The sequence below is a fragment of the Cololabis saira genome, chromosome 19 (assembly GCF_033807715.1).
Source record: "Cololabis saira isolate AMF1-May2022 chromosome 19, fColSai1.1, whole genome shotgun sequence".
Classification (NCBI taxonomy): Eukaryota; Metazoa; Chordata; class Actinopteri; order Beloniformes; family Belonidae; genus Cololabis; species Cololabis saira.
The window spans coordinates 27188047-27215944 of NC_084605.1; the positions used below are offsets into that span (position 1 = coordinate 27188047).

General features: G+C 40.4%; 2 protein-coding genes across 5 annotated transcripts; one reads left to right on the plus strand and one right to left on the minus strand.

Moving 5' to 3' along the window:
* The first annotated feature begins 1625 nt into the window (after window positions 1-1625).
* On the plus strand, window positions 1626-12485 carry LOC133419640 (cAMP-dependent protein kinase type I-alpha regulatory subunit). Of its 4 annotated transcripts, none has more exons than XM_061708961.1 (11): window positions 1626-1764; window positions 3209-3424; window positions 5032-5202; window positions 5324-5415; window positions 5516-5577; window positions 5675-5721; window positions 5804-5962; window positions 6109-6169; window positions 6375-6496; window positions 9808-9889; window positions 10026-12485. In XM_061708961.1, the coding sequence occupies exons 2-11, from the start codon at window positions 3251-3253 to the stop codon at window positions 10196-10198; spliced, it is 1143 nt and encodes a 380-aa protein (XP_061564945.1). In that variant the 5' UTR covers window positions 1626-1764; window positions 3209-3250; the 3' UTR covers window positions 10199-12485. The 4 variants fall into 4 exon arrangements, with proteins under 4 accessions (XP_061564945.1, XP_061564947.1, XP_061564946.1 ...); XM_061708963.1 differs by having other exon boundaries at window positions 1633-1744; XM_061708962.1 differs by having other exon boundaries at window positions 1649-1813.
* A 234-nt stretch (window positions 12486-12719) lies between these two features.
* fam20a (FAM20A golgi associated secretory pathway pseudokinase) lies at window positions 12720-27501 on the minus strand. Its single transcript, XM_061708960.1, has 11 exons — window positions 25919-27501; window positions 22192-22385; window positions 21251-21301; window positions 19840-19918; window positions 19474-19566; window positions 17722-17837; window positions 15669-15849; window positions 14973-15082; window positions 14796-14877; window positions 14645-14704; window positions 12720-14199 (listed from the first exon to the last, which is right to left on the minus strand). The coding sequence occupies exons 1-11, from the start codon at window positions 26287-26289 to the stop codon at window positions 13929-13931; spliced, it is 1608 nt and encodes a 535-aa protein (XP_061564944.1). The 5' UTR covers window positions 26290-27501; the 3' UTR covers window positions 12720-13928.
* Window positions 27502-27898: the final 397 nt, after the last annotated feature.

Sequence of the window (27898 nt, forward strand, 5' to 3'; positions counted from 1 at the left end):
ACTTCCGAGGACAAATGGAAGGCGGCACTAGTCCGAAGGAGTAGCTGTTGGTTAGCTGTTTGTACCTTCAATCTCGTCACGAGGAGTTGTTTTGGTGATTTCATTGGATAAAAGCAAAGTTACATTGTCGCGTAGATGCCCTCTTTTACTGGTGCTGTGTATGGAAAGGATAGGCTAATGTGTCCGCCATATTGGTGAGGGCAAGCGCCGCTCCTAGATGAATGCAGGTTTGTATCCACAGTTACTAAAAACACATCCCCCTGAGTCTTAAAATGTCTTTCATTCTGGCCACTTGTACTTTTATAAGACGCAATTTTGTAAAATACTTTCAGTTGGGACCTTTTGTAATTTAATGCACACACAAGCGCACACCCCACTTTGCATCTCTTTCTTGCATTTTCTTCATTCAGTCTCCTTCTCTCTTACTGATTGTGTGTATGTCCATCCATCCATACATCCATCCATACATCCATCCATCCATCCATCCATACATACATCCATACATCCATACAGCCATACATCCATCCATCCATCCATCCATACATACATCCATCCATACATCCATCCATCCATCCATCCATCCATACATCCATACATCCATACATCCATACATCCATACATACATCCATACATCCATCCATCATCCATCCATACATCCATCCATCCATCCATCATCCATCCATACATCCATACATCCATCCATCCATCCATACATCCATCCATACATCCATACATCCATCCATCATCCATCCATACATCCATACATCCATCCATACATCCATACATCCATCCATACATCCATCCATCCATCCATCCATCCATCCATACATCCATACATCCATCCATACATACATACATACATACATACATACATACATACATACATACATACATACATACATACATACATACATACATACATACATACATACATACATACATACATACATACATACATACATACATACATACATACATACATACATACATACATACATACATACATTATCTATAGCCACTTTTTCCTATCTGGGGCCACTGGGGTCTTCTGAAGCCTATCCCAGCTCTCTTTAAGAGAAAGACAGGGGAGCACCCTGGACAGTTTGCCAGCCCATGCAGGGCATGTGGGTCTTTGTATTTTTTATATTTATATTGTATTTCAGAGACTTGACCAAGAGCCCCTAACACTTTAAACCTGTTAAATTGGTATATTCACCATATATACTGTTTCTGAACCAGTGTAGCTAGATTTAATTATCAATCTACTTCAATCGAAACATTTTTTCTTAGTTAATGTTTCAGTGGTATATTTCAGTGTTGTAATTAATGTTGATTGCAACTTAACAGTTTAGCAGTTTATAGTCAGTGTGCTCACGTGAGAATACATTCATTTGAAGAGCCTCACCCCACATCCGTTTATCTCTTATAAAAGCATTGCAGTGATTCTTGGAAGTACTTTAATAGTTTAAATAAGAATGTAAAATGAAGGAAAAAAACACAAATGTCTTAACCATTTCCTTGACGTCACGGTTTCCTTGCGGTCTCCTTTAAGGTTGCCAGGGGTTACGGGCTCACATGTCAGAACGAAGTGCATTGACGTCAGTGACGGCTGCTGATTGGCTGAGAGCCGTATCCGGTGGGGCAGCGGTCCAGGCTCGACAAAAAAATCCAAGTGAGGAGGAGGATCTGGTAACGGTGCTCTTGCTGTAATATCAACCATCTCGAGTCTCTATCTAAAGGCTCGGTAGGATTTTACAGTTTTCCGTGAGTACTTGTTTGGTTTCGGCCCGCGGAACCCGTGACCTCTGCATAGGTGAAATTAGTTTCCTCGGCTCTCGTTTGTTTATGATAGGAATCAAGATGGCGTCATTGGAGGAGAGCTTTGCCTTTGCAACTCAGCCAGCCAGCTAGGCATCACACCAGACGCGCTGTAGCGACGCCACGCAGGCCACAGATAGTTGGGCTGAAGTAAACAGCCTTTATTCTCTATCAGAGTACAAGTTCAGCCGGTAACAAAACATGTTTTTATCGCATTTGAACATTAATCTCGTTGATGTGAGTTGACTGCAGCCGCCTGTCTTCTCGTGAAAGCCTTCCTGACCTAGACGGTGCTACAAATAGGGCATTTGCTGTGCACTATCTCTAAATGCGTCTTTATATCCCTAATTTTTAGTTTGTTGGATGCATATTTATCATAATTTCTGAAACAAAATTATTCTTGGGTTAGGCAAGGTCATCGTGCTAGGCAGTGTTTTCTCTCAGTTTGATAAACAGCAGCGGTAGTGCTGCAGCACGGCCATTGAATCAAATAATGAACCCACGATTGTATCTTTAAATACCTAGTACATTTAAAATTGGACTTGCTTGTTATATAAATTACAAGACTCGTGCTGGTCCATGTTGCATGCAGTTCTTAATTTATAACAGGTAGTCCGAAAAACAGTCACATCTCGGTATCATCTACCACTTACTTATTCCTGTTGTAGGTTTGGATTAAAACAAGCCTGCCAAGTTTCCACCACGAGTGTAGTTAGTTACATAAAGGCTATGCCAGGCTCATCTTTGATAACATGGCCACTAATCTCCCTTGGGGCTTGTCAGATTAGAAATGATCAGAATCCTATTATGTTCATGCACATGGACGGCAAACTTTCTGGCACGAAATGGCTTGTTGGGTTTGTTCCACAAGACTTTGTCGTTGACTTAGTTAACCCTCTAAAATACACACATTGATTACAGCCACGTTTTAGGTGCATTTCTGTTTTCAATTCAATTTTCAGCTAATTGAAGAAACTCACATGAGCTGTTTTTAAAAGGGCCACATATTGTGGTGTGAAATGTTTTAGAATTTCACAGGGAACTGATTCACTGAGGTTCACCATTTGTTTTTAATTCAAGTGATTTGTTTGCACAAATAAATACAGGACAGATAGTATGCCTGTCTTGCTCCTTGTTTTCTTTAGTTAGATATGTGTGATCGCATCATATGACCAGCGTTCACTCCTTTGGCGCACTCGGGCTCCATAGTGATAAAAGCAACGCCTATTCTCCCCGTGCCTTCGCACCCTGGTTCTAGTTTTCTCACATTCTCATGTTGTCTGGCTGTCATTTTTTTTCATCCCGAGTCGCACACATTTTGTATCACTTTTGGTTAACCCAGTGAATGATACAGTGACGATCTGACATCAAGCTGTTTCTTCCACTCCAGGACAAAGGTTAGAGATCACAGAGCAGGGTTGCGGTTGTCGTCATGGCATCTGGAAGTACGAGCAGCGAGGAGGAGCGGAGCCTGAGGGAGTGTGAGCAGTACGTGCAGAAACACAACATTCAGCAGCTGCTGAAAGACTGCATTGTCCAGCTGTGCACATCTAGGCCGGACAGGCCTATGGCCTTTCTCAGGGAATACTTTGAGAGGCTGGAGAAGGTTTGTGTGCTCTTTTGTTATTATTATTGGTCAGTGGACAGAAAACAAATAATAACTGTGTAAAGGTTAAGCAGCATGTAGCCTTTTTTTTTTTTTTTTTTTACACCATGTAGCTATTCTTTTTTAATTTTAGCGTTTCTTTACTCTGTAAACTCACATTTTTGAATAAAAGTTTTTGAATTGTCAAGTGTGAGTTTGCATTTGGGTATTAAACCTGTGGAAGCCATGGTCAGAACTGCTACATTTACTGTAAATATAAGGAAATCTTATTTTCGGAAACTCTAGATTGCTTATCTAAAAGCAATGACTGAAATGTCAAATTTAGTTACTGATTTCTCTGAATTCACAGATTTTTCTGAGATGGCTACCTATGTCATCTAGAAACCACAAAGATGATCCTATGTCATCTAGAAACCACAAAGATGATACAACAAACAACTTAATATTTAACCTATTGTTCGGCAGCATCGCTCCACATCTGAGGTGTCTGGTCATTTACACATTTAAAAACTGCAGGTTTTGCCTCAGATATTTGAATTAAAAAAATAAAAATAAAAAAATGATACAAGTTAATTGTCAGCAACAATTTGAGAAAGTTAAGTGCATATTGGAAGAGCTGTGTGGGAGTGACTGCCTTTTCAAAACATTACCCACATTGCATGAAGGATTTTGAAGTAATTGAAGAAGTATCCTCTAAGTCCTTCACCTCTGTCATTTTAGTGTTGGTCCTTGCTTGAAAGAATGCACTTGTCTCTTAAAAATAATTAAGATGTGATGGCTACCAATTTTCATTGTCCTTTTACAATTCAAATTTACAAATGAACTAAGAGAATAAATGAACAAAAAAGCTATGAAAAATATATTAACAGGAACTGTTTTATCAGGGGACACAGAACAAGAGATTGAAGAGCATCAGTGCCTGCTTTGAAAAAAAAACAGAGAATGGAGGAAAAATGGCTTCAGTAGTAGGAAACAAGCCAGGCTTACTTTTCTTGGATGTAAGCTAACATGTTTCCTGGTCAGTGGTGAAGAGAAGACTTAATGACAAGCATGGAGCACATTACCACAACATACCGGTATAAACCCCCCGGTAAAGCCTCAAAACCCGAAGGCCAGGATCTAGTCACTGTAGCAGTTTACAGATGTTGTTATTGCTGACTGGAGCAACGGGAGGAATGCTGAGATATTCAGGGGTTTTATGTTGTCAGATTTACCCAAATGGATATAAACTCATTGGCCACGCCAGCCACCTGATCGCACTTCAGTGGAGCTGCATTCCACCTGCTGAACGCCAGACAGGCAGAAACAAAAAAAAACTTTTTTCTCTTTTTTTTAAATCAATGCAGGAAGATAAAAGGCTGATTTATGTGGGTTGAAAACATGGAGCTTTCTTTCTTTAAATCTAAAGGGTTCTTCCACAAAGTTAATTGTAAATTGATATAAATCCCTTCAAACTGGTAAAGTAAATGTAGATAAATGCACCCAGCTTAATATTACTGACGTTAATAATAAATACATTTATGTCTAGTTGCCTGTATACTGTATAAATCTTGTGAGCTGGTGAAGATCTTTTCCCTCACTGATTCCATCCTTTCTTTCTCCTAAAGGAGGAGGCCAAGCAGATTCAGAACCAGCAGAAGGCCAGCAGTTCCCGTTCAGACTCTCGTGATGAGGAGGTGTCCCCACCCATGAACCCTGTGGTAAAGGGTCGCAGGCGGAGAGGAGCCTTCAGCGCAGAGGTTTACACAGAGGAGGATGCAGCTTCATATGTCAGAAAGGTAGACGCACAGCAGGGATGGAAAATATCACAGAAACAGTGTTGTAATGTAGTTTGTTGAAACATTTAAGTAAAACCATCCTCATAGATGTTTTTTTTTCTTAATTCCTTTGATATTTAAGGTCATTCCAAAAGACTACAAAACAATGGCTGCGTTGGCTAAAGCTATTGAAAAGAATGTGCTCTTCTCTCATCTGGATGACAATGAAAGGAGGTGCCTGCCACAAACATTTATTTTAAGAATTTATTATTTTAATTCAGGTGTTTAGCTTTCTGTATTCAGCTAATAAACTCATCAATCGCTTCTTTTCCAGTGACATATTTGACGCAATGTTCCCGGTTACCTACATTGCTGGGGAAACAGTTATTCTGCAAGGTAGGATGCTATATTTTCAATGTTAAGCTGAGGAAATTGTTCACCAAAGCATTGCACGTGAATGTGGGACTATAACTGTGTTGTTGCATGCTCTCAGGTGACGAAGGAGACAATTTCTATGTCATCGACCAAGGGGAAATGGACGTGAGTATCTAGGCATCATCACTGGCCTTTGTCTTTGTCTTTTACAATTCAATATTTGTCCCTTATTCTTCCAAAATGATAGGTGTATGTGAACAATGAATGGGTGACCAGCATCGGGGAAGGAGGGAGCTTTGGGGAGCTGGCGCTGATCTACGGTACCCCCAGGGCGGCCACAGTCAGAGCGAAGACCAACGTGAAACTGTGGGGCATTGACAGAGACAGCTACAGGAGAATACTTATGGTGAGGAAGCATGCTTTAGTTACCGTGGTGACAAACGGAGACCACTGAACATGTAGCCTGCTGGTAATAGTGGTAGCAGAAAATTCATAATTGTGTGAAGTTTCATTTAACAGAATATACAAACATAAATACCTTGTTTCTTTTAGGGAAGCACTTTGAGAAAGAGGAAGATGTACGAGGAATTCCTCAGGAAAGTGTCCATTTTAGGTGAGACCAGCATCATCCCAAAATCTATAAAAAGACCACGATGCACATCATTGGTGTTTTTTGTGTGCAGATTAAAATAACATGAAAGCGCATGTAAAAATATCTCTTTTAATGACAAACCGAGAAACAGGTTAAACTCGGAGAGATTTTCTTCAACGTTGTTTGTCAGTTCAGCTGAAAACTTCCCTGTGTTCTCCATCCTCAGAGTCTCTTGACAAGTGGGAGCGTCTGACAGTTGCTGATGCCTTGGAGCCGGTCCAGTTTGAGGACGGGCAGAAGATCGTTGTGCAGGGAGAGCCTGGAGATGAGTTCTTCATCATCTTAGAGGTATAAACTTGATTAATAGCTCTGTCTTTAATAAGCAGGCACACACACACAAACCAGCGCAGACCAGACCGTATTTCCATCACCTCACTGTTTTAATTGTCATTGGAGGCATCCATCGCTGTTAGATGTATTGTTTAATCAACTTAAGGTTATGATTTATCAGATGGCCCATAAACTGCTGGATTTGCTTGTAAATGAACTCTCTTCATTATATTGAGTTGTTGTACTATTTTAAGACCAACAAGCCACTTCTTTTAATGTAATGTTTAATGTCAGCTGTAAACATGTATTTGATTACGATGCACCGGAAAGCTCAGCAGATTTAGTAGGCATGGCCATGTATGTGGAGGTAGTGTGCACTTTTGCTCTGAGTTTCATGAAAAAGAAAGAACATCTCCTTTCAAATGTCAGGTTTGGTCTTTAGGTGCATGTGTTTTATGTTAATATTAGACAAATGCAACCAGAGACAAACAAATAACACTGTTCTAATTTATTTAAAAGGCAAAATTAAGTCAAAAAGTGTGTGAAAAATCTTGTCCACCCCCCCCAGTTTCCATTAAGAGGGTAGCTACGAGCCAGGTGCTTATCAAAGTACCGGTAATGTAATTTACTGATCATCAATAACAGTTACTTTAAAAACGCAACGTTTTTGCCGGTTTGGTGCATTCAGGTGTGTGTTAAGATAATGAGACAATGCTAAGATGGAAGGACAGCAGTAATGATCGAAGAGATGCATTTAAAAATGTTTTTTTTGTTTTGCTGCCAGTCAATCAGGGAATGATTCATGAGAGCATTTCCAAGTAGTCTGGAGTCCATCGCTTCAGAGTTCAAAAAAACATTTTAGAAGTGACAGACATTCAGTGGTCATCGCTGCAAGTTCACCTCAAGGTCACGCTGTGCGATGCTTAAGAGAAATACAAAAAAAACTGATATCAGACCCTTCAGGCCTCGGTTAGCAGACACTTGAATGTTAAAGCTCATGATAGTGCAGTGTCAAAATCCTAAACAAGGAACCTTCAGAGCGCTGCACATAAGCCAATACCCACAAGTTTCAGTGAACTGAAATAACACTGCAGAGTCGACCAGAAGTCCTCCACAAAAATGTGAGGCTGATAACATAAAAACGAGCAAATTCTTCAAGCCATTTCTGCAAATGACGGGTTTTCAAGCTATTGGGTCACAAGGCGTTCTTATTTTTCACAGACTGCTGTTGCATTTTGGTTTAGGTTCTGTTAAACAAATAACATGATGTGTCATTGAAGTTAGCTAATTTTAAGACCTGGTAATTTATTTTAAATTATGCTCTGATTCATGCACTTTTGAATGAAAAGAAAGTTTACTTTTGAAGAAAAGATTATTTTTGAACATGACAGTAAAAGTTACATATTCAAAGCTACTTGTGCATCTTCATTGATAACAGTAGCTGTCGTCGTGTCCTTTTGAAGCCTCTTTCACAACACAGCGACAGAAACCAGAAGTGGTTGGGTTTCCGGTAACCGTAGCAGCACAACCTGCTGTAGGAACCAGGTGCTAAAAACAGTCAGATGTTCTTAGCTCATTGTTTTAGTGCGTTTCTATTCAAAACTACAATTTACTAATGGATTTAAAGCAAATGATTCAGAGACAGAACATAAGTAGCATCATAGCAGCGCAGCAGGAAGTGTTTTTCTTGCTGCTGCTAGTTTGTTGGGACATTTTATGAAACAAGATTTCTGCACCCTCATGTTCAACCAGTAGATGATAAGCTGACGCCACGTCACATCCCTCGTTTACAGAAGAAAGCAAAAATGCATCCAGAAGTGTAAAAAAAATAAAAAAGTGAAAATGTAAGAAAGAAACGGAAATAAATATACTTTGAAAAAGAGATAACATGGAAATAAAACGATTTTTTTTTTTAAAAACAATATACCATAAATTGGTGAAACCTTTTATCAGTGGGATTTATATGAAGTTTGATCTCACAGCAGATGTTAGTTTTCTTAAGGTGCGTTGGGGGTGAGTGTGTCCTTCACCAGCCCTCTTTGAATAGAATAGAATAGACTTTATTGTCATTGTGCTCAGGTTACAACGAGATTGGTTAGGATGTTCCCACCAAAGTGCAAAGGAAGCAATCAAAATAAGAGGAATAGATAAGTATAAAAACATAAAGCAATAAAAACAATGAATGGATAAAGTGCAACAAACTGTGACCCATACATCACTCCCACATCATTCAGAAAATACACCTGTTCTGTTATGTATTGTTATGTATTGTTGTGTTATGTTATGCTATGTTGTGTATTATTTAACAGTCTAATGGCCCAGGGATAAGTGTTTTTGAGTCTATTTGTCCGCTGCTTTGACGGTCTAATTTAACATTTTATTAACATTTGATTTCATTATTCTTTAAATTAGCAATTTCAAGTTATTTTTGAACCATCAGTTAACTTAAAGGGGACCTATTATGGCATCTAATACCTATTTTAAACAGGCCTTGAATGTCTTAAAAACAAGCTTGTGATTGTTTTTGCTAAATAAATGAGAAATTCAGCCTCTGAGCCATGTCTTTATCTTCCCATTCTCTAACCTCATTATCTATGTGGGATTCTGAGTGGGCGGGGCTATGATAATGAGGCTCTGTGCTGATTGGCTGCCCGAATGACACGATACACCGCTACGAAAAAATGGCGGAAGCTCCGGCCGGCAGAGTTGTTGTTGTTGTTCCGGCCAGAGTTATTTGTGGGCGTGGTTTCACCCATCGGCGGCCAACCTATGTAAATCGCCTCCGTCGTTACGTAACGACGGGAGCAGAATCTGAACGGCTCGTAGAAGCCACATCACACTGGACGGCTCATCCGGGCGGCTGTACAGACACTGCAGAATTTGGTTGCTTTCCTCCTTCTCTGTGTTGGCAGGCTGAAGGGAGACCACTTTATATATGTTAAAACAAGAGAAAACTTGTTTTTCATAATAGGTCCCCTTTAAAAAAAATTGATTAAAATATTTTTTAATGAACCATTTTATGCATTTAAAAATAAAAATAATTTCATCATTTCTTCCACAACTCATATGTGCAGCAGTCTGTATAAATGCAGGCAGCTCAGACTTTTGATGAAGTGTGTAACTGAGATGAGTGTTTAACATCTAAATTGCCAGTTTTGTCCAAATTTGTTTGACCCAGTCAAATACTCTTTAGCTTATTTGGAAGTTACTTTTTTGAAAATAATAGGGTTTTCTTTTTTATTTATTTTATTTTATTTCTTTTTTGGTACATGTCACTCAGGTGAGGTGTTTAAGAAGCTTGTGTGTGTGTGTATGTGTGTATTTTCCAGGGTTCTGCAGCTGTATTGCAGCGTCGCTCAGAGAACGAGGAGTTTGTTGAAGTGGGGAGATTAGGACCATCCGACTATTTTGGTAAAGACTAAAGGATTATAAATCTTTTCACTCATTGGAATTCAGTCAACAATTGTTTTATTGAATGTAATATTGATTTTCAGGGTTATGGTATTTGTTTTTATCTGAAACTGAGGTGTTATTTTGTTATATCCAGGCGAGATCGCTCTGCTGATGAACCGTCCTCGTGCTGCCACCGTGGTCGCCCGCGGCCCCCTGAAGTGCGTCAAGCTGGACCGGCCCCGTTTCGAGCGCGTCCTGGGTCCCTGTTCGGACATCCTCAAACGCAACATCCAACAGTACAACAGCTTTGTGTCGCTGTCTGTCTGAGGGATTGGCCCTCCTCCTCCTCCTTCTCTCTCCTTTGCCCTAACCCCTCACCTTCTTTCCCTCCTTTCAGACCCAGGGTCCACCAATGCAATTAGCTTTTTTTTTTTGTCACTTTCCTCTCGTTTCTTTTCGCTTTTTATCCTCCCTCTTTGTTTTACACACAGATCATTTTTGCTGTTACCACCCGTCACGCAGAGGTGACTTTTAGCCACTCACCAGCGCTTGTACCAGCTGCTGTACGCTACCTTGTAGGCACAGTTTCTTCACGTTACTTGTGTTTTATATCTATATATTTACTGGTTACAATTTTATTTTTTAGATTTAAGTCTGAGCAAGAGATCTGAAAGACTTTAGGGTCTCGAGCTGAAGAGACAGACAATCAGACCTTACATGGGGCTTTTGTGAAATGAGTCACATATTTATGTTGCAGATTGAGCTGAAGACAGCTTATTTGCTCTTTTAAGAGTTTCCTTTTTGGCATCAGTTATCTTATTAAGATTTGCAGAGCAGAACCTTGAAGCTGTAGAAAGCAGGAAGAAAATGCATAAACTGCCTTTTATCATCTTTTTTTTTTTTTTTTTTTTTTTTAGATTTCAGCTCAAATATGATTGTTCATTTTTCTTAATTCTTTTTTTTTAGTTGCATTTCAATTGGTAATGTGAGACGATGCTTATACAACCTAAAGTTTTTATTGTGCAGCTACCAGGCTAGTGCCAAATGTTGATTATCGTCACAGCGCAGATATGCATAGTCGTGAAATGAAGTGCGTATTTTGTTCCCTGGAGCTCCAACAGGAAGTAGTTACTACCCTAATTGTCGTCCTCAATGATAGAAAAACCATACAACAACTGCCTTGAATACTCTGTGGGGGGGAAAAATATAGAAATGAAAAGAAAGAGGGAAAAAAAGAGTATTAAGTAAATTTCAGTATTCAGTTTATTTAGTATATACCAAATAACATGGTCACTCTTCTGCTATGGTTTGTAATCAAAATGTAAGTATAGTTAAATAATCATAGTTATATTATTATCATTGACAAAATGATCAACTTATGGTTTAGAGCGATGGTGATCTCTTAAAAATATATGTTTAACTGTCTTTTGTAAACACTTATTTTTCCATAAATTCTATTTTAGGTGTCCAGTGCCACAAAGTAAATAAATGCTTCTTCTTGTCAACTGACATAAGAGTATGTAATTGTATTGTGTAAAATGTCATGGAAGGGGGGAGGGTGTCTTTTTAAAAGAAATTAAAAGGCTAATTGCAGAAATCTGTGGAGGGGGAGGGGTTCGAGTTTAAGGACTTTCAGAACATCTGAAGTATTTATGTGTCAGAGCTTCGCCCAGGCGAGCTGACCGGCAAGAACAGAAAATCATTAAATACTTGTCATTGTTTATTGCCTATTTGAAACGGTGGCTGTCTTTTCATCGGAGTGGCTTGTGACCTGTTCACTTTGCTTACTCGGCATGATGTTTTAGGCATCTGGTGTGAATGAAAGTGTGTGTCCTGCAGCTTCATACAGAAGCAAGAGCTTTGTCAAATATTACGTTTGTTACTCTTTAGCTTCAATGCTTCATGACTATTTAGATGACTTTTTTTTAAAAAGATATTTACCAAATGACACAATGTTGACTTTCTTGATTATAAGCTTAACTCTTCATTCCTGCGTCACTGTCTCTTACCTGAAATGATCCATTTTTAGTCTTGTGTCTGTTTCGTCTCATTCAGAGCACTTGTATGAGCTTCGACTTGAGATGTGTGTTTGATCTTGATGCCGATTGCAGGGTAGTCAGGTTGTTTTGTAAATGAATTGACTCCCTTACACTTAAACAGGTCATCTGTTGCCCCAACCTTAAAGTTATCCTTGTGGATGTTGATAACATGCAGATGTGTTTCCATCAACAACACGTACTGTTTATCGTGATCCACAGGAAATGACTCCGTTAGGGCTGAGGGTTTCACCTTTGTCAAAAACCTTTTTTTGTTTTTAATGTAAATAGCTGCATCATGGGTTTCAGTCCAAAGTGTTTTTAGCCACTCTGCAATTGTCCCGGTTTGCCTTAGCGTACCCAACCTGGGCTAACAGCTGTAGTCCGTTGCTCCTGCGAGCCCAACCTTCAGTGAGTTTGTTCGGCGTGCAGCACAGTGACCTGCAGCCCATCAGAGGACCATTCTTTTTCTATTCTACCCTGTATTTAGTTTGACCTCCTGTATGTGCAAAGATGTTTATCCTTTTGGTATAGATTGTTCCAGATGGCAGTTTAAGCAATAAAAAAGTAAAAAATCATCAGCTTTGTCTCATCTGTTTGTTAAAATATTATACTACTCCCATCGTGGAGTTTCCCTTGCCTGCTGAAACCAGACTTTTTGGGGTTATTGGTTTAAACAACGTACATTTTATTTGAAGACGGGACACCTGGAGCTATAACCATTGGTTTGTCCAACCAAGAGAAATGTCCTTGAGCTGCAGTTATTTCAAAAAGGGAGCGAAGCTGCATCATTGATTGACTTTAGCCTCAAATATTTTCTCTTCTTTATTGACTTCATCAATAATAACAAAAACGATTTTCATTAGTTTTCTATCAATATATTAATAATTGCTTCAACCAGCAGAGATGTTGTCTGCAGGTCCGTTAAGTGTCTGAAAATATGCTGCATCACATCTGACCACCAGGGGGAGACATTACACTGTGTGGAGGGAAAACTCATTCATTGATGTGAACAATTTTGACATAGAAAAAAAAAATCAAATAACCAAATCACGTCTTTTCTATGCATGTGGAGCTTATAATAAAAGCAAAACTTAAGTGACATTTGTTGCTTTGTAGTTATTTAGAGAGTTCTGTTCCTTTATTTTGTAAACTGTAATCCTGTATTTTTACATGGGCGTTTAAAGTTTTTAAGCCTAGGACTATAATTCACAGCAAACACGCCATGAAGGTTTAACTTGATGTGCTTGAAGGAGAGGGAGAAATAGAATTGGGTGCTCATCAGCCAGTCAGTGTGCTTTATTTAACTGACTTTACCAGATCTAAGATCTCTTAAAATAGTTGCGGTTGTTCAACTTGCTTCACACCAAATCAGGTTTGTTTGGTGAGAACAAAGGAAGTAACAAATGCCAAATATCCATCAGGCTGTGTGGAAACTCACTCAGATTTAAAACAAAAGTAAATTAGCGCAGTTCCCAATGATTGTGTTTGTGAGATGAAAGGCATGAGTGGTAATTGCTTTAGATTTGCGGTTACTTTCCTTGGCTTGTCTTAGTTGACAGCGACGCCGGGAAGCTTTAAACAGTGATGATGAAACAGAAGATTACAAGTCTGGAAAACAGGGTGGAGTGAACTTAAAACGACTATTTAATAGGTGGCAGTTTTTCCCTCGTTACAGTTGCACACACAGACGTCTGTTTTTGAAACTATACATTCTCTTCAAAAGTTGGACCATGACAGAAAACAACTTTATCTTAAAATTTGAAAAAAAAAAAAAAAAAGTCTCCCCTCAGTCACAATACAGATTTGATTAAATTTGACAACATGACCTAGAGCATGATGGCTCTGCTCAATAAATATGAACTCTAAAACTGATTTTGGTGGTGGCTTTTTCGGTGAGCTTCTTGTATTCCATGGCTAACCTTAACATCCAAGCCTTTTTGGATCACAGTGGGAAAGCACTTCATCATGAAGTCTATAAAATCAGCAGTGAAGTGAAGCAACGACAGTTTCAGCCACCGTTACCTGGCCTTTTTCATCTCTGTGGCAGTCTGAGGGCCCACTGTGGGTCTAATAAAGTCCTTGGTGATCACCTCCTCCTCCCCGAGCCTCCGGACGCAGCGGTGGACGACCCGGAGGACCTTCTGTAACCTGCGGTCCAGGGCCAGGAGGTGGGGCTCGGTGAGGACCGGCCATAAAGAGTCATTCTTGAGGGAGTCCCTCATTACGTCACTTAACCTGAACTCTGACTGAGCCAGGAGTTTCAGTCTCAGCAGTGTGGATCGCTTTATCCTAGAATTTAAAAAACGTGGTTAAAAACAGCTGGAAAGATTTGAATATTGTGATTTTCTGTAATGCAATTACAAAAACAAAAATGTCATACATTCTGGGTTCATTACAAATCAACTGAAATATTGCAAGCCTTTTTATTATTTTAATATTGCTGATAATGGCTTACAGCTTAAGAAAACTCAAATATCCTATCTAAAAAAAGTAGAATATTCTGGGAATCTTAATCTTAAACTGTAAGCCGTAATCAGCAATATTAAAATAATAAAAGGCTTGCAATATTTCAGTTGATTTGTAATGAATCCAGAATGTATGACATTTTTGTTTTTTTAAATTGCATTACAGAAAATAAAGAACTTTATCACAATATTCTAATTTTCTGAGACAGTCCTGTAAATCCCCCCAAACAGCTAAATCCCCCCAAAACGAACTGAACTGCTCTACTTACATGCAACACTGAGAGAGCGGAGCCAAGATGGACATTTCATCTTGCGAATGCTTTCCAAACCTGAACACAAGACGTGGTGCCAAATATGTTGAAGACGTTTACAGCTCAACGCATCATTCCTGAGTGATATCATACTGGAGAGCCGGCTCACCCTCTGGCATTGTCCAAATGGAGAAGAAGTCCTTCATCCCCAAATTTGGTAAAAATTTCATAGTGGTGCCTGTCCATGTTACCTGTAAGAAAAGAGAGATTTCAAACATAAAGCCTTAGAGAAGTGTGGAATGAGATGGCTTGACTTTAAATGTGTAATAACAACGTGATGGAATACCTATTAGAAAGTCAAAGATGGTCATGTCTATGATGTTGAGCAGTCTGTTGCCTGAGTTATAGGGATACAGCTTCTTTACTGAGTCACAGTAGAACGGATTCACTTCCCACCTTTAAAAAGGAAGCATAAATAAAATGAACCAAATGAAATCTATGGGACATAAACTAGTCAATTAAAACAACTGCAATAATGTCTGAAAGCAATATCCAAATTTATAGGTTAATTTCCCGAAAACACTTTGCTGCATCATTTTATCGAAGGTGTAGCAAATAATTCACGCATTCTTTTTCTTCCTTTGATCAGTGATGTTCATGTACCCCAATGTCTTTATAAACAAAGGTGGTTTGACTACTGCATTTTTACATTGTACGTCACCGAGGTGGATTTAATAAGAAACCTAAAATACACCACAAAAACAGAAAGCAGTTTCAGGTATCAGTTGTCTGGCGTAAACTGACCCTAAACAAATAGTGAAAAACAAAATATATACTTTTTTGGATAAAACATAAACATCCAGTTTTCAACAGAATTTAGAGAGGATGAGGTCTTTTATTTTGAAATGCGCTCAAGATCAGACTCAGATCAACGACTTTTGCCACTCAGGTACCGGTATGTCGGGTCATAGTGCAGAATTAACTTAACTTAATAAACTTAATAAACTTTGAAATTGTGGTTAGGCTTAATAAAACCTCTTACTCCTGACGTCCAGTGAAAGTGTAGGAGCGTGTCCAGGGGTTGGGGATGGAGAGCCGGGGAGCGATGCTGAGGCCTGGTAGGTAGGCAGAAAGCGAGCCCTCCAGGAGGTCTGGGCCCCCGCACACCGCATACTCCGTCTTACACACATACAGGCACTTGGCGAAGAAACACGTGTTGTTTGCTGTTTGGAAAGTGAAATAAAATTAGTCACATATGATCATGTGGTTTTTGATAAGTGCTGCTTTTTTCCTGACAGCTAGATTTAAGTGTCCCGTCCAGAAAACAGGGTCACATTGAGTTAACCTGGCAAGACCTCCTAGTTATGATTCCTATTTGATTTAAAGAATATGATTGGCTCCATCTGCATTTGTCTTTTATTTCCAGGAGGCAGGGACAACTGAAGCAGAAGAAACTGCCTCTAAACATCAGTGGGTAAGGTGGACTGTTGTTGGTTTTGCAGTAAAAGCTTGCTGATTAAAGGATGAAGGAAGTTCTGCAGCCATCTTGTTTGTTTAGAACAGGGTTGTAAAAAATAATAGACAAGCATTAGGTTATGTGACCCTTTTTAGGCCCATTTTTCTTTGTATGGGGTGACGCCTGGGGGCTCTTGGAAGCTCCTGTACGAGTCATCACATTAAGTCCATCCCCCACCCTGCTGCGATTGGTTTGGTGTATTTTGTATCGATGGAATAGATACCAAACCCATTTCACTAAGAAACTCCTAACAAAGTGACTGGGTCTACCTGGCTGGGCCTCGAGCAGGTGTTCCTATAAGGTTGGAGCCATGCTGGGACCAGGATACCATACCTGTGTTGGCCTTATGATGCCAATATTGGATGGTGTGAATGTTTTATTTTTTATTTTTTGAAAGGATATCGTTCCACATGTCCAGTTAACAGAGTAAATGTAAGTCAAATGTGTATCTTCCTTTCAAATTCAGTAGGATGTTTACCATGAATTCTTTAAAGAGGCCACATTGTATTTTTGGGTGGTCGTTCCCTTACATTCAGTAAACTATGTAGCTTTTTTTAAAATCAAAGTTTTAAAGCCACAACAAAAGGAATTGCTCTCGCCCACAGAAAACACTGAAACAGCTCGTAGTTTTTTTCCTCTGTATAACAACATCATTATGAAGCAAGTTTGCGTGATGCATGCCTGATGGGTAGTCTGGTGCCCTAAAGCAGTGTCTCCCAACCTGGGGTCCGGGCCCCCATGGGGGGGCGCCTGAGATCTCTGGGGGGGCGCGAAACTTTGTCTGCTTTGAGGATATGCAGTTGTAAAAATTATATTTGAGAATGTAAAATAAATAAATAAAAAAATCATAATAACACACCTAATGGAATACTGTAAGTCTGTATAAACCCACGTAGTATTTTAAAATGACCAAAATCTATTTCTAAGTGATTTAGCAGGATAAAAACTTAATAAATTATTATTATATTTATATTACATTATTCAACATTTAATCATACTACTACTCCGACAGGTTGTTAAGGGAAAAATGTAAAAAAAGATTTGCTCTCATATTAAAAGAAACATTTTTCAGTAATTATTTTATGTCCTTGCAATTATTTTCTGTGCGTATTTTATACATTGGTGACACAAAATGAAGGTGAGAAAGACAAAGTCATATGTATACAGGGTAAACCAAAGAGAAATGTATCACAAAAACATAATTAATGTTAATTTTTTTTCAATTAAAGATTTTTAACGAATCACTTTACTCTATTGGTGCTAGTACGTACGGGTCGGGGGGCCCGGCTGGTCTTAGACACAAGTAGGGGGGGCTCCAAGGAAAAAAGGTTGGGAACCACTGCCCTAAAGCAAAGAAGGAGCCACTTTCTCACCCTCCACCACTGCTGACACACCCGCTGACGGGGGGTTTTCAGAAAAGGGGCCGTATTAAATACAGTACAATGCTAAACTGAGCCACCCAAGTGAAAGAGGAAGATGTGTTGCGTTGCATTTGTGGGTAAATGGGAAAAATGCTTTTTTAGGTTAATTTCTTTTCATGGTAAAACCCTTGCAAGCCAGCATGAGATGAACTCTTTACCTGGAGACGTGAAGAACACCGCTCGTAGGTCTTCGTTGTGGGTAACTTGGAGAACCTCTGCTGTGACGTTCACTCTCCTGCCTGCCACCGGTGGGACCCTCCGGAAGTCCAGGATCCTGGCAAAAACAATGCAGAGTTTCAGAAAAAACCCCACATAAAAATAACTTATATCTTATTTCAGTGTGAAAAAAGTTAACAATGAATTGCTAAAATAAAGATGAAGGTAGTTTTATCCCACATTTTAGTTTTAATGATTTTTTTTTTGTAAACCACAAATGCAGCCGTCTGACAGTCTCCACAATGTGTAATTGAGCTGGCTGGCGTGCACCATCAAGAGCTCCTACCTTCCTGAGGGCTACGTTTCAGTCACAAACAGTAATCAAACCGTGCGTGGAGCTGAATCGCTGTTTCTAAAATTGCTGGCATTCCCCAACCTCTGATTGCGAGTGATAATGATCAGTGCTCCTGGCAGCCAACTCACTCCCAACGCAGAGAAAGATGAGCCGCCTTCACAGATTTAAGAACATGTCAAATTAAAACACAGGTGACAGCAGAGACTGTATAACATTTGTGCATTTCCAATGATTATCATGCCCATATCTGAGCCGGTCTGTGGGACTTGGTGTAATTGTTTCGGGGGTTGACATGACCCCCCTGCTGTTTTCTGTCTAGCGTGGTGAGGCAATGACTTATCATTGTGTGTGGCTTCTTAATGATACGGTCTAGCTCAGACGACTGTATTTCAGAATGAATCACCTCACCTCAGCTTAAGGCACGGTTGCAAAAGGATGTGAGTCTGGCGTCTGTGTCCAAACACTGTGGCTTACTCTCATCAGCAAGTTGGGAAATCCAGGGCCGTGCACAGATGTTGCAATATTTTTGGAGAGTAGACATGTTTTTCAAACTTGTCTGTTGGGAAACATTTTGTCGTTTATTTAATTTTCTTTCTTTTTTACTATTTTGTTCATCCATGCCTGTTATTCCAACAATGCCTCTGATAGCTGAACGTATCACTGTTGCTGTAATCCACAATAAATTACCTTGAGCATTAATTGCAATTAAGAATTTAAATTTAAAACAAGATTGGTGCCAGTCTTCAAGGAGTTTTAGAGACTGACCTCATAGCCTCAATCATACAAATAAGGAGAAACTTCAAAAATATGCACACGTGACCAGATTTGAAATGATGATGTTTCAAACAGCACAGGATGTTTTTGGTCCTGAGGGAGAAATCAGAGTGCTGTGCAGGAACTTCATGAAATATCTGACGGTTTGCAAGGAGAAAAGAGATTTAAAAGAAAACAAAAAGAAGATGGAGAAAGCTTAAAATGAAAACTCAAAACCTATGTCTGACTCTAACATAAGTTAAGTGCCAAAATAAAAGCATGATGAGACCCATGTTAGTCTCAGCAGTTCTTTGTGCTAAATACAACCATCAGCTTATATCTTCACAACACAGCCTCCACAAAAGGGTGGAGAGCTTCAGCTAAGTTTTAGCACCTGTCAGCACAATTATGCTAAAAATACCAGGCCACATGCCATGAAACCTGGACAAGTGGTGCAAAATCAGCAACTGTGGTGCAGATTCATCACTTTTACACTTCTAAGATATGGTATAAACAACATGCTAGTGCAAGCCCACAATCATGTGTTAACCTCCTTCCTATTAAGGGAAAATGACTGTAAATCAGTGTTCAGAGCGTACATAAAGTAAACTGTGAAGAGTTCCAACATCATACTCAGCAAATGCACCTGTCGAGGTGGAAAGCAGCGATCTCTGCATTGTGTCTCTGGAAGTCAACGAAGTAAAAGACGTCCTCAGGAGTCTCCTCATTCCTCTGCTGCCTGACACACACACACACACACACACACACACACACACACACACACACACACACACACACACACACACACACACACACACACACACACACAAATAATCAGTATAATCAGTCAGGCATAAACTGTCATTTTCACACCGACTGGTCAATTTAAGCAGCTTAAGATGGATCTTTACACGTCACACATTATTTAACGTAATAAAGTGTTAGCTTGGCTGATACAGCATGTCATGTTAGTTTGATGAAGAAGGGGGTGTTTATCAGATTCACGCCTCACCTCATCGGTTTAAACATTGCTTTTGCAAAGTTCTGCAGTTTCAGAGCCAGCTTCAGGTGATGCCCGCTGGGTTTCACCACTGCAGCAGAGAAACGGAAAGAAAATATGCAGTGGATGTCGTCCACTTCATCACAAAACATCTGTATTATCGAGGAACTGGACTCTCGCTTCACACGGAGTCAACTGTCAGTTTGAAAAGTAAGCAGATTGCTGAGTCAGTACTCGGGTCTTTTGCTGAATTTCTTGAGGAAAATTCAAAATATGGTTTTGTGGCCGTTTCGATGTGATAAAGTAACAGGGAGTGTATTGAGCCCTCTCTGTAACTCCGTCTGGCTGTGTGTTATGTTACAGCAGGAGCCAGGCCAGCCAGGTGCTCGTCTCCACCTTAAATCCCAGGATTTTAATAGTTATAGACCAGAAAGTTCCTGGTTTGATCCCAAATATACATCCTGATCTTTCCTTGGACAGGATACTGAATCTCACAATGCCCCCAATGTCTCTTACTTGTAGCTCAATTTGGATAAAAATGTCAGCTTAATGAAAGAAATGTAATATAGTTGGCCTTGTCATGGAGAAAACAGTCAAAGCATGTCTGGAAATGAATCAAAGGGAACTCAACTGCTGCAAGCAAATGTTGCAGCAGATGAGTCACTGTTTCACCATTTTCATCTTGTTAAATTTTAGCCAAATGGACAGATTGTTTTTGGTGCTCATTTCTTCTTGGCAGTGTCTGATATTGCCGTGGTCACACACTTTGCTCTGCAGGGATGCTTGTCAGAAACTAACAGAAACAAGACATGATGTGTGCAGAAAAGCAACAGAGCTGTATTTCACTTTGTTGTCACGTGGGTCCCAGCATTTTGTACATCTTCTATAATGCTATCCAGCCATCAGCCTGCAGCATTCCAATGAAATCTAACATTGTTTGTCCATGTCCTTAACATTCTTGCATCCATATGCAGCTTTTGGTTTACATGCTGCTCAGAGGTGGGTGCGTGAATGCCTTCCTCGCAGTATGCAGACATCAAGCGCATAATTAAGAGCTCAGCTTTTGAACACAAACGAGCGCTTTCTGCTTTTGCCCCGGAGCAAGCGTCTGACACAAAAAATATACATCTGAGTTCTTGTGCCAAGTGAAAAACAAAATCAGCACAATCACAAAGGCAGCAGTGTGTTCGCCTCTGATGGTACTGCCATGCAGTGGAAACGATCCGGGGGGGGGGGGGGGGGTCATGAGAGACAAACAAGGATGGAAGAAACAAAGAGGCTATAGTCGGAAATTAGAATCGTGTTGTTACAATTTGCATGAAATGCAAACCAGAATGACGTGATGTTAATAGAGTAAAAAGGCTTAACTGCTTTCAAGGTCTCACAGGAAGTCTCATTAAAGGCAGCGATGGCTGATCCATACCTTGGGTGCAATCACACGCTCCTTTCAGGGCTTTCTCATCCTGGGTGTAGTCTGTAAAATAATGCACTCTCAATTAATAAGGTCAATTCACAAGGTTACACGCATAACGTGCAAGGGTAATATGTTCACATAAATACTGTATGTATTACAATGCAAAGTGTAATCATTATTAGTCAAACTTGAACCGTTTTTACTAGTGTCCGACCGATCAGCTTTTTTTTTCGATTATTTCGATCACCGATTAGGGGGAAATCAAAAAGACCGATAGCCGATATCAGCCGATACGATTATTACCCTTTTTTACCTTTTTGGGAGAAAACAAATTTCAATACAATAATTCATTTAAATGAATGGTGAGCAATTTATTGCTTTAACTAGGAAGGACAGCAATATTCACTTCGCACGGCTCACACATCAAAAGTGCAAATTATGGAACATCAAACAAAACAAGCAGCATTTCAGTTATTAAAAATAACATTAAGTGAATTTTCTCTTTACATAAAATAAAAAAGCTGACTATAAAAAATAACAAATTAAGAGGAATAACAGCCTCAATTTTAGAACAGTCAGGCACAATACTCCCAATTCCCAGACCCAAACCCCAGCAAGTGCCTACTTGGAGGTAGTAACAGTAAGCTAACTAGTATTCTATATACTAGTTTACTGGTATTCTAGTATTCTAGTTTCTAGTTTCTAGTTTACTAGTTTACTAGTATTCTATATATATATATACTATACTAGTATAGTTTTCTTAAAAAAAAAAAAAAAAAAAAATCGAAATTATTTATTTTCGATTATTTTTTGGGGGGGGCCAATACCGATTATGAATAAAATTATGAATATCGAATTCGATAATCGTCCACGGCCGATTATCGGTCGCCCACTAGTTTTTACAGGTGATTATTTGAACCCGGATATTTGAAATCCCATCTGGCTGTTACCTGCGTTGACGACCGTCATGTTCTGCATGTCCCGGAGAAGCTGGAGCATGGCAGGGTCATCGCGGGAGTATAGAGCATAGCGGTTTATTCCCACGTGGAATTTCACCCAGCTGGCATCGGGGTTGTAGGTCATTTCCTTCTCCAGCACAGTGACGTTGGCCAAAGCCGCCGCCTCGCTGTAGAGTTTCTTATGTCTGAGGAGTGTGACGCAGAACACGGTATCCTTTTAATATCAGAAAATAGTTGATGGAAAATGTAGCCTTGGCCACTTGGATTAAACCAAAACAACTGTGAGGAGCACGCTTGGCCTTGTACAGAGAACAGAGCGTGCAGACTGATGCTTTGTCCCTAAAACATTAACTCTCTTTATCTGAATCGTCAGGATGAATCATCATTTATGCTTTAAAATCATTATGCTTCCTTTGTATCATTGTCATTCTGCATCGAGACACATGGTGTATGTTCTGGCTGAAATCTGGCTCATCTCTCAAGTCTTATTCTTGGAAACTCAGTTTCAGTCCAGATATTCACCTTGTGGGAAAAAACACATTAAACAGTTTTTCCACAACACATGTACTCAAACAGTTTTTGAGCACTCCAGTTTTGAATAAAGGAAGTCAAATTGTTTCGAATACTAATAATTATATGTAGATGTTTTTAATTAATCAGAGAAAACACCTTTTACTGACTTTTTCCTAAATTGTAGCAAAGTTTGCACTAAGGTGTTGACGTTGTAGGTGTCTGTCTTTCTACCTGTCTGTCTGGTTCATCAAAAGTAACTACCGTATTTTCTGGACTATAAGCCGCTACTTTTTTCATAAGTTTTGAACCATGCGGCTTATACAAAGGTGCGGCTATTCTGTGGATTTTTCTTCCACCGCTCGGGGCGCTCTAACCGCAATTAGAATCAAAACCAAGACAAAATAAATGCAAAGAAGAATACACTACTTCTTCTTTAGCAGATAGAAGTAGGTAGAAGCCGATTTCAAACAGATAAATAGATAAATAAATACTGGTTATTTTCTCTTGGTTCTGTGCCGTTTTAATCAGCAAAGTTGCTGCCGTGTTAAAAGACACTGTTAGGAAAGATCTATTTAGGTACAAACATGTACATCATTTACAGTTCAGAATCCTTCTGTACATGTAGTAAATATCTAATCTAACAACATAAATATCTGCGGCTTGCATATCTTTTTTTTAAATAGAGCGGATGCGGCTTATATACAGGTGCAGCTTATAGTCCAGAAAATACGGTAATTGGGATTTAAGATGTATGTTTTTGGTTACAAACTTGTTTTGGGATGAACACCAGACCTACAAGATGCTCATCAGAAGGTATTTCATTGTGTTGCAAAATGTTGTGTTTGTCCTGTGGGTCCAGACAGGCAGACACTCTGCATGTCAATAAGTCGGCCTTCGGCAACAAAAAAGAAACAAAACGAAAACAGGCTGTTTCTCCTCCGTGTTTGACAGATGGAGTCACACACGGAGGAGTCAAACAAACAAACTCGTGTGATGAGCTGCAGATTTCGTTGCCCGGGGAAGCCTCCCTTTCTGAACATTTACCTGAGGGAGTCCTAGCACACGACCCATCAACTAGCAGACGCTCCTCTTCATTGGAGAAACTCATATTTTCTGTCCTTGAACTGGCGTTCCTCAGAAACTTGTCTAACTGATGGATTTTCATTCCTGTGTGAAAGTTTCTCATCAGCGTTTGCTTTTGGACTGTCAAGGTCACTGTTCTCACCGTCATTTTCACTCTCTTTGATATTTGCCAGTATGAGGATCCCACACTTTCAACTGCACTATTTTAAGTTTATGTAATATAAAAGTACAACTTTAGTGGGTGTAATAATAGTCTGTTCAACTCTACTTTAAAAGAGACCGAAGGTTTTATAATGAATCAACAGAAGCTAAGGACACCCGTACAAATTGTTTACTCCCACTTGCAAACACTTTTTTTCTTTGACTTTACTTTTATTGGATCAAAAACATCTGTACGTTATGAGCAATTACGTTTTCCTTGAGGAAGAAGCCTGTGTCATGTTCTTAAAACTTTTATTTTCCCAGTTTTTATGAACCTAAACTTTAAATTTAGACCTGCATCATTTTAATGCTTCCCCATTTCAGATGATTCATTGCTTTTAATCAAATAAATTTTGATTAAAAAACTTTATTTTCTTTCTAATTTACCATGAATCTTGAAAATGTGAAGTGGGTAATTTATAAAAACCAAATACATGTAGTAATGCTGGTATATATGCTGGTCTTGGACGCATGTGCCCGTGCCTGTGGTGAACAGATGGGCAGATTAAAGGTGTGGGAAAGTAATTAGCAAACACAGGTTTATTATTCTGATATCAGTGACACACTCCCACTCTGCATGTTTGGCTTTGCTTTAGTCAGCCAATACTGACTAAAGCAATAACAAATGTAACCCCTGGTTCAATTATCCTGGCAACGTATCCTTTCTCACGTCGCAAAAAATAACACGAATCTGCTTGTGTCAGTTTCTAGCAATTTTATAAACCGCAAGTCGCAAATGAAATTCTTGCAACTTGATTAAACATGGTTTTATATGTATTTTATGAGTCTTTTATAATCACACCGTCTGGAAAATTAGGATAGAGAAATTTATTGAATGTTCTGCACAAAGCATTTTACTGCGTGTTATATGGGCCACTTGAGACATGTTACTAGGTCTCTCTGGTTGTTTTTTTTTTCTTTTTGCTGTGAATATAATTCTAGCAGATTTGGAATATTTTCAACTTTCTCTCTTTTCCTTTTCACCGAAAGCAGGGGCCAAAAGTAATCTGATACTACCAGAGACGAGTCTGCGGCGGCAAGGGCAGGACACGGTCACAGCTGACCACACTGAGTGGGACGGTCGTTTCTCTCCCCAAACAAACTCCATCACGGTCAGGATAACACACTCAGATATAGCGAAGGGCTAAAAATGCATGTTTGTTTTGTGTCTGAAACGAAGGACTCGGTCACCTCGCGACCTGGAGTGACAGATCGGGGTAATCAGGGAACTGGACGAGTGCAGACCACAGAGTACGCAGTGGAGCAGCGTATGATTAAAGAGACGCAACAGCTTCTGTCAAAATGTGCACTTGCTGCAGCCCCGAGATGATGGTGCAATATTTTGCAACTACAAGCCTTTGAGCTGTCAGTTTTGTGCATTTTTATGAAGGCAGAAGCAAGAGGAGATCCATTTCTCCTGTTGCCTCTTATTTTCCATCATAAGAGCCCAAATGCTGTAAGTCTCCACGAGGGAGTGTCAGGACAGACAGTCTGACAGCTTCACAAGCCGAGACAGCTCCGAGGGATTAAGATGGGCTTTAGCACGTTTTAGCTCCTTGTGCACCTTAAAGTGTCCTCGATGCAAACTCTTTAGAATGACATGTTTGTGACGGCTTTAAGCTTTGGCTCATTTGACAGCGGGCCTTTATGAGGCATACACTTGTCTACATGTCCTGATGACCGCCTACGAGTGTGTATCTATCATCATGGACAAAGTGCAGTCGTGTTTATGTCTCTGTGTGCCTGGGAGGTGGGTTTGACCGTTGTGTCACTGACCCAGCCTCTCAACCTCAGCAAGCCTCAGCACGTGCTCTCAGAGTGGGAGCTTTCAACCGACATGAACACGCTCTTCTTTGGAAATAAAGCAGAGCAACACTTGCAACTTGCACACTGCAATTCTGAAATAAACCCAGACACTGACCTTTCCCAGCGGGACACCTTCTTCCTGTAGTACTCCATCAGCTGCTCCACCTGCAGCAGCCTCTCCTCCGGCCCCAGGACCGGAGTCTGGATGTTGTACAGAGGATGAGCAAACAGCTTCTCCAGCTTCGAGGCTCCATCAGGGGATCCGGATGCAGCGGTACCATCCAGGAGGGAGTCGTAAGTCCAGTTGGAGAGCTGTGGCGTGGCAAGACCGCCCTGCCCGGGCAGGCTCACGTTGTTGGGACCGCATGGGCAAAAGTGTCCTGATATTTGGCTCAGGTTGCGCAGCTTTGGCAGGAGGATGAAGTAGAGATCAGCAGAGAAGATAGCTGTGAGGGTTGCAACGAGGAGGAAACGGTCTCTCCTCATCTTTGAGATGAGGGGGGATAAGAGACAGAAAAAGAAAAAAGAAAAAACAACAGAGAGGGCTCAATAAAGTCCTGACTGTGTGCTGCTCCAGAGTGTGTAAAGCATCACTTGCAGGAAGCCTCCAGTCTCTTAAGCAGCTCAGCCAGGCAGGCAGATTCAAGCAGTCACAGGTTTCTCCAAGTCTATCAATTTTTCTCTCGACCGTGTTCCAGTCTGCTTCTTCTTGCCTCACTTTTCCTCCTCCTCCTCCTCCTCTTCCTCCTCCTCCTCCTCCTCCCTTGGCAGAAACTAAAGAAAGTGCTGAGCCGAGAGTGAGCATGTGTTAGCTGCAGTCACTGACAGTTGGGACCTGCTGCTTTGAGGAGCAGCAAGTGTGTGTTTGTCTAGAGTGCATGGTGGGTGTGCTCGTGCAGGAGTGTACACAAACATCTAATCACAGGTTTGTAGGCTGAGACACACACACACACACACACACACACACTGCTGCACGGTTACAATGCACACGTCATCTTATCAGAGCGAATCTGAATGAAACTCCCTCCAGCCCAAGTATCCGCTGATGTAACACATCTGTGTGGCTACAAGCCCAGTTTTCATTATCATGCGTGTAAACTGGCTGCCTCTCGCTGTGTCCTCTGGCAGGGAGATTACAACTATGCACATTATGTAAATTTATAGATTGAGCTGACGCAGTGTGTGACTTGCCTTGACATGTCCCCTGTCTTCTGCCGAAAGGTATGGAGACAGGTTTCCCTTCCTCCCTGTCATCCTCTTGTCCCTACCCCGCTCCTCCTCCTCCTTAAAGACCACTTTCACTTTTCCTTCAGCTCATCAAATCTCCTCTCCCAGTCTCTGCTCCTTTCTCATCCCTTCTACCTCCTCCACAGTCTTTCTTTCTTCTTTTTTTTCCCTTTTTCCTCACCTACTTTTCACATACAACTACGGTTTGTCTCGCTCCAGGCAAAAATTCCCAGCTGCACTTTCCTTTCTGCTGCCTGTCCTACACATGAATGCCTTGTTTTTCTCCTTCTGATGCTGATCTACGGAGAAGCACACGTTCAGAAAAGGAAGTGCTGGAACCAAAAAAAAAGAAAAACTACTTGCACAACCTGACATGAGGAAACAGTAAAAACACTTCCCTATTTCACAGGCCAACTTGTCTTAAGTCTGTCTCTGCCTTAATCTTCTGAAACATACAGTCCTTAAATCACGATTGCTCCTTGCTGCCCCCATGTCTCCTGTAAGTGTGCCACACAGCTCTATAGGTACGTAATGAGACTCTCACAGCGCATTTCACGGCTTGCATCTGCACTGTTGTTATTGTGGTATTTTGGAACATCTGTCGTCTGCTCGGATGCGTGCATGCGCCTGTGCGTGTGTGTGAAACTCTGGCATGTAATATCTTTGAGTAGCTCTCCAGGGCGTTTCACCGTCTCCGCAGAGAAAACGAGTTGAGTGAAGCCTCCTCTGATGATGGAAATTAGTGAAAGGAAGCTTGAACCTGTCATTTAAGCAGCAGAAACACAACCCCTCTGCCTCCACAGCAACCCGCCAAGTGGGCGACTGCCATCCATGAGCATTTTCTCAAAGACCACATCTAAAAAAAAAC

Coding starts and splice junctions, on each gene's coding strand:
- LOC133419640 (XM_061708961.1), top strand. CDS start 3,251: ATGGCATCTGGAAGTACGAGCAGCGAGGAGGAGCGGAGCCTGAGGGAG. Junction 5,416..5,515: donor CTGGATGACAATGAAAGGAG/GTGCCTGCCACA, acceptor CTTCTTTTCCAG/TGACATATTTGACGCAATGT. Junction 5,578..5,674: donor GGAAACAGTTATTCTGCAAG/GTAGGATGCTAT, acceptor GCATGCTCTCAG/GTGACGAAGGAGACAATTTC.
- fam20a (XM_061708960.1), bottom strand. CDS start 26,289: ATGAGGAGAGACCGTTTCCTCCTCGTTGCAACCCTCACAGCTATCTTC. Junction 19,919..21,250: donor AGCGTGTGATTGCACCCAAG/GTATGGATCAGC, acceptor TCTCTGCTGCAG/TGGTGAAACCCAGCGGGCAT. Junction 14,705..14,795: donor CATTTGGACAATGCCAGAGG/GTGAGCCGGCTC, acceptor TCTTGTGTTCAG/GTTTGGAAAGCATTCGCAAG.